General features: G+C 34.4%; 1 protein-coding gene across 1 annotated transcript in view; it reads right to left on the bottom strand.

The window, feature by feature from the left end:
- CFH (complement factor H) overlaps positions 1-2,134 on the bottom strand; it is a gene marked incomplete at both ends in the record, with an annotated part of 45,969 nt that extends 43,835 nt beyond the window's left edge. Inside the window, one exon of the mRNA XM_084245552.1 lies at positions 2,077-2,134. Within this exon, the coding sequence (XP_084101678.1) occupies positions 2,077-2,134 (58 nt within the window). The remainder of the gene's footprint in view (positions 1-2,076) is intronic.
- Between the last annotated feature and the right edge of the window lie 4,567 nt (positions 2,135-6,701).

A 6,701-nucleotide genomic window follows, 5' to 3' on the forward strand; every position in this document is an offset into this window, starting at 1 on the left:
TATGAAGTGCTATAATGTTGTGCTTAGTTGAGTAAAGCAGATTATGATAGTATTCAAACTGTCTTTTCCAATCTAGCATACAGTTCTCAATTTGGTATCTCAATGTAGTATTCCATGTTTATTTCATGGTGAGAAGTTAACAAAGGCAAATGCTGAAGTGTATTTGCATATTTTTAATGGTCAAGGCTACTATGTTGAGTAATATTTCTCTTAGGCATAGTAGATAATGGAATTGATTTACATTTCAAACTAAATTAGTTTCAGAACAATTTGGGAGACAAGGAATACAATAGCAGTTCTATGTTCACTGAAAATTCAGATAATTTTTCTCTACTAGTTTGTGCATTGTGTGCTTTTGTGAAAATTATGAGACTAATCTGAGTGTTGTTTTAAATACAAAAGTTGTACTTCATCTGTTAGAAAGTAGCCAGATTTTTCGTCATTCTTACTATAATATTTTCAGTTCACCAGCAGAAAGGGTATTACATTTACATACACTGATGGAATATACAAGGCAAATGAATCAGCTGCAATCAATTACATAAGATTAAATCACTGTTGTTTAATTTCTATCACTTATACTTTATAGCACCCAATTTTAATATTTCAGTTTCTACTTTGTAATCACTTAGACTGCTTGATTAAACTTCACATCAATTCTTGGTTTTTAAATATGAGCCAAAAATGAAACAAGTCTTTAGAACATGTACCTGATAAATGATATCTACATAAAAAGTTAGTCAACAATATGTAAATAGTGAAAAACTAAAAGCATAACTATTAGAGAAATAACTTACGCAAAGAAAAAAATCTTTGCTGTGATGGAAACATTAGCATTGTTTGAAAACTCTTTGCCAAACAATAAGCAATAATATTTTACCTTTAAATACTAATTATCATGTTTATATACACAGGACAAGTATTGTAGATCTAGTTTTAAAAGTGATCGAATATAAGGTGCATTAACTGAAAATCAAGCAACAGCATATTAGAAAATTTATCTGAAAAAGGGCTTTATCTTTCAAAAAGTATTAGACACCTTTAATTAAACCTAAAGAAATTACTAAAGGAATTAACTAAAAAAAAAAAAAGACATTGCCTTTATTTTCTAGATTAAAGGATCCATAAGGACAGAGGTTTTGAACCATTTGCTAAAGCTCCTCAATGTTTCCATGCTGCTATGGAGTAAGAAGCATTCAGTCAAAATCTTTTGAGTTAGTGAAAGGTTTGGGGATTTATGAATGGTTTATGAATTTATGAATGTAGTTCACTTGGTTTTAAATATCAATCAAATATCTACTGCCTATCAGAACTATTAAATTTCTTCCAAGAAGAAACTTTTTAATCTATGGAGAAATAGTGATAGATTTAAACTTAATTATGAATTCAGAAATTGTATTATTGATATCAGAAAAAACTCCTACACTGATATTCACTATACTTAAAGACTGCTCTTCCAGAGTATCTTATATACAGCCACAGAAAAAAAAGTCCTATTGAAAGGCCATTGATGTTACAAAGACTGTGTGTTCAACATTTTCAAATTTACATATTTTAATTCTAATGATGTAAGTAATGTTCATCTACAAAACTTTTAAGATCATGACAATGTCAGTTGTAAATGATAAATTAGTTTATCCTTAGGAAGAGCTAACATCCTGATTTGAAATAAATATCATAATATTTAAGGTTTTTATTGTCAAATTTAAGTTCTGGGTCTATATATTTCCACATACTTAATACTTTCACATAAAGCACTATGGCAAAAATGCTAGACAATAAATGTAAATTAATTTTATGACAATTGCAAAAGAAGTGACTATGGCTGTGCACTTTCCAAAAATATTTATTAATACAGTTTTTGAAATTTTACATTAAGTTTATGATGAATAATCATTCAAATAAACTACTGATTTTTTAAAACTTAATGTCAAAAGCCACTTACCTGTTAAGCTACAGAATTAAATCATATTTAAGCTACAGTAATTATATTTTTGACCACATTTTTATTACCTCTGTGAGAATCATATTTACAAGTATTTCATAATATAGAAAAAAATTTCTTTTTGCTCTTACCTTGTGCTATACAACCAGTCCATAACATAAACCACACAATCGTCACTGGAAATTTCATTTTTTGAATCTTTTTAGGTGCACATTTAATAGCCGTCACTGTCCACACTACATCAGGTTCTCCTCTGCTAAAAATAAGGATCAGTGCAGTAAAGTACTTGCCCCAAAGGAAGCTGAAACAGCTTAGGCATTAAGGGGATTACTAGATGCTCCGCCCATCTGCAAACTTTTGCAAAATAAAAGAAATCAACCACAAGCTCTAGCAGTGCCAGCCTTAGAACTGGATTCTTTCTGCATTCCTACAGAATGCTAATACTGTGGCTTGCCCTTGATTTGTTTTTATAAACCCAAGCATGTTCTTCTTTGGAATATGCTCAGATTCTTGGAATGTACAAAGCAGTAACTAGTGATAGCTTCTGAGTTTCATAAATCCTGTAATTACTCAGACTCCATTCTGGTCACTTGTGTGCAAAGCACAGATAAAATAATAGAAACTGTTTTAAAAATCATTTACAGAACTTGAGATTAGGCAATGCTTACACAATCAAGACCTAGACAACATGTAAACTTTGCCAAGAATGCAGTGCTGGCTGATTTGGGGGAGCCTGCATTTCCCACAATCCATGAAGTCAGTTTTCTAAAGAATTGTTATATATGTGTGTGGATTAAAGTGTTCACTCTGAGGCACAAATGAGTTTAATAATTCTAAAATCAAGACATTGAAATGCTGAATTTTTTTTTTTTTACAGATTTTTAAAATTTTATTTATGCATACAAGAACTGGGGTGTAGGCCAGAGGTGCAGGGGTTGGGGGTGAGAGGATTCACCAGAGACAGTGTGGGGAGCAGAACAGGCAGATCTACTGAAATATACTGCTGAGGGGAGAAGCGGGCAAGACAGAAGAGCTCTGCTGCACCATGTGGTGTAGCTCCCTGGACAGGGAACAAACTTATGCTGTGCCACAGTGGCTGGTGGTATCTTGATTTTGCTGAGAATTTAACCCCTGCGCCACCAGGGAGGCCCCAAAATACTAATTTAAAAAAATATATTGAAATAGAAAGGGAAAATAAGTAAATGATTTACTGACTATTGAGAAGTGTAAAATACTCATGCATCTGGCACCAAAATCAAGAAACTGAATAGTATTGATACTTTCTCTTAGGAAACCTCTAGTATTCCCTTTCAGTTTCCTCCTTTATCCTCTGTCTGTACACATACAGTGATAACTTTATCCTGATCTCTAAGACACTGGGACAAATTTACCTGTTTTTACACAGCATGTGCATGGAATAATAAGAGATGTATCCTTTTGTGTTTAGAGACTTTCTTTAAAAGTCAGATCATTCAGGGCCTCCCTGGTGGCGCAAGGGATTAAGTCTCAGCACTATGAAGCTGTCTGCAGCCACTGTGGCACGAGTTTGATCCCCAGCCAGGGAGCTACCCACATGGCGCAGCAGACCTCTCTTGTCTTGCCCAGTGCTCCCATCAGCAGTGTATTTCAGTCATTCCTCCTGTTCTGTTCCCCACTCTGTCTCTGGTGAATCCTCTCACCCCCCACAACTCTGGCCTGTACCCCAATTCTTATATGTATAAATAAATAAATCTTAAAAAAATTCTTAAAAAAAAAGTCAGGTCATTCAACCACACAGTTGGATGTAGTTCCAGATTATGAATTCTTGTCCCTGTAAAATATTATTCAAACATACCACATTTTATCTATCTGCGTGCTACCAGGTTTTTAACAGTGGCATTTGAGTAGATTCTAGTTTGAAGTTAACACAAAAAGTGCTGCAATGAACATTATATTATGAGATATTTTTGAAAACACACGGCCTCATTTTTAGTAAGTACTTACCGAAGATTGGAATTTTTAAGGTCTAACCTATTATTATGTAATAGATAACCTTGGACAGTTTCCCAAAACAATGAGAATAATTGACTTTCCCACCAGAAGTATAAGAGCTGTTCCATATCCTCAACAACACTGTTTTTTTTTTTAAAGATTTATTTATTTATGCATACAAGTACTGGGGTACAGGCCAGAAGTGCTGAGAGTGAGAGGACTCACCAGAGAGGGTGGGGAGCAGAACAGGTAGATCTACTGAAATACACTGCTGAGAGGAGCAGCGGGCAAGCCAGGAGAGGTCTGCTGCGCCACATGGGTAGTTCCCTGGCCAGGGATCAAACTCATGCTGCAATGGCTGATGATAGCTTGATAGAGCTGTTTTTAACCCCTGTGCCACCAGAGAGGCCCACAACACTAATTTTCAATCTTTATAAAGCTTTTAGTCAGCATAAGCAGCTAATGCCAGTGGTTTTAATTTGCATTTCCTCCTAACAAAGTAGACCAACTTTCATGTAGCAGTTGATTAACTAGGAATCCTCTTTGGTGAAGTGTTTATTAAATTTCTTTGTATATTTTTCAAATGATTTGTCTATTATCTAATTGTGGGAATTGTTTATATATTTTGCATATAAGTACATACTTGGACATGTAAATATCTTGTCAGTCCACAGGTCTTCATTTCACTCAGTGATACATGCCTTTATTTTATTTTTTTAAATGATTTATTTATTTATGCATACAAGAGATGGGGTACAGGCCAGAGATGTGGGGGGTGAGAGGATTCACCAGAGACAGAGTAGGGAGCAGAACAGGCACATCTACTGAAATACACTGCTGAGGGGAGCAGCGGGCCAGTCAGGAGAGGTCTGCCTCACAATGTGTGCTGCTCCCTGGCCGCCGGGGATGGAGCTCATGCTGCAGAGGCTGCAGATTGCCTCACAGTGTGGTGCTTAACTCCTTGCGCCACCAGAGAGGCCCAATAAACAGTATCTTGATTTTAAAATAGAGCTATTTGTAAAATTTTATTCTACAATTAGAGCATTTGCTATTCTGTTAAATATTCTTTGCTTACACCCAGGACACAATGATGCTTTTTCTCTAAAAGCATTGCTTTCTTTTTCACATTTAATGTTCCATATGACTTTTGTGTAGGGTGTGATAAAAAGCTTCAGATACATTTTGTAATGTTCTATCTAGTTATTATGGCTCTAATTATTATAAAAACCATTTTTTCCCTATTGCACTGCTTCACTGTCACTTTGTTGTAAATTAGGTGAGCTGGATATATGTGATTTCATCTCACTAAGCCCTTCACTAATTAGATTCTCTTAAGCTCTTCACCCAGCAATAGTCAAAGTCCCACTTTAATTTTTAGAGGGCATCCTGTGTGTAGTGCCAGTTTCTGGGAATTTGGGGATTTCCTTCTTATCTTTTAAAATTTATTGCTTAACTTTGTGTTCAGAAGATATATTCTAAATAATTCCAATCTTCTAAAATTTCATGAATTTTCTTTATTACCCATTTCTAATCAGTATTCTACCTATATCAGTAGGTCATATTTGTAATTCCACTATGGAAATCTTTTATATTTTTTCCATATTTTTAATGGTTATTTATCTATGTTGTTGGAGATTTCTTGACCTACTAAACATAGAACTTCCATATGATCCAGCAATTCACTCCTAGGTATTTACCCAAATGACACAGAAACATTAATTCCAAAGAGCACCTGCACGCCTATGTTCATAGCAGCACTCTTTACAATAGCTAAGCTATGGAAACAACCCAAATGCCCAAAAATAGATGACTGGGTCAAGAAGATGTGGTACATATACACAATGGAATATTACTCAGCCATCAAAAAGGTAAACACATGCAGTTTGCAGCAACATGGATGGAGCTAGAAGGGATCATGCTCAGTGAAATAAGTCAGAAAGAAAAAGAAAAATACCGGATGGTCTCACTCATAGCAGGAATTTAGAAAACTTAAATAAGAGACCGGGAAAAAGACTAATCAATACAAAGTAAAAATCAAAATCAGCAAGCAACTATAAACCAGAGATACACTACAGGGCGGGGTGAGGGAGGGGAAGGGAGAGGAAGGACTAGAGTCAAAATACAGGGGGTGCAATTGTATGGGGAATATAACCATAATGAAAATGCATACATTGTGCAAAGATGAAAAATGATGTAAGAATTATATAAAATAAAATATGAAAAAAAAGAAAGAGTATGTTAAATTTTCCTCTATGATTGTGACTTTGGCAGGGCTTTTTGTTTGTTTAAATCAATCGATGTTTCTTCATATAATTCCATAATGATATTTGTGTACATATATAGAATTTGATTTCCCAAAAAAGTATCCTGTTTATTTCCAATATTTATGTCACATTCTCAATAGATGTTTACTATGTTTTTGTAAGACCTGAAAGTATGCAAAATTTATAAAACTTAAGTGGCATAAATTTGTATTAGAGAAAATTTTCATACTTTTAAAGTAGATGTAAGTTATATCTATACTAAGTCAAATGACTTATCAATACATGCCACAGATATTTGGAGGACAGATTAGAAACCATTTATGCCTATGTTTTGAAGTGTTTGCCTATGTTTTCTTCTATGTATTTTATGGTTTCGGGTCTTACATCCAAGTCTTTTAGTCATTTTGAGTTGATTTTGTTTATGGCATGAGATAGGTGTCTAATTTCATGCATTTGAATGTGACTGTATAATTGACTTCTTTGTGGCTACCTGTCCACATATGTGTAGTTTTGTTTCTGGG

Source organism: Talpa europaea, assembly GCF_964194135.1.
Source record: "Talpa europaea genome assembly, chromosome: 10".
Lineage (NCBI taxonomy): Eukaryota > Metazoa > Chordata > Mammalia > Eulipotyphla > Talpidae > Talpa > Talpa europaea.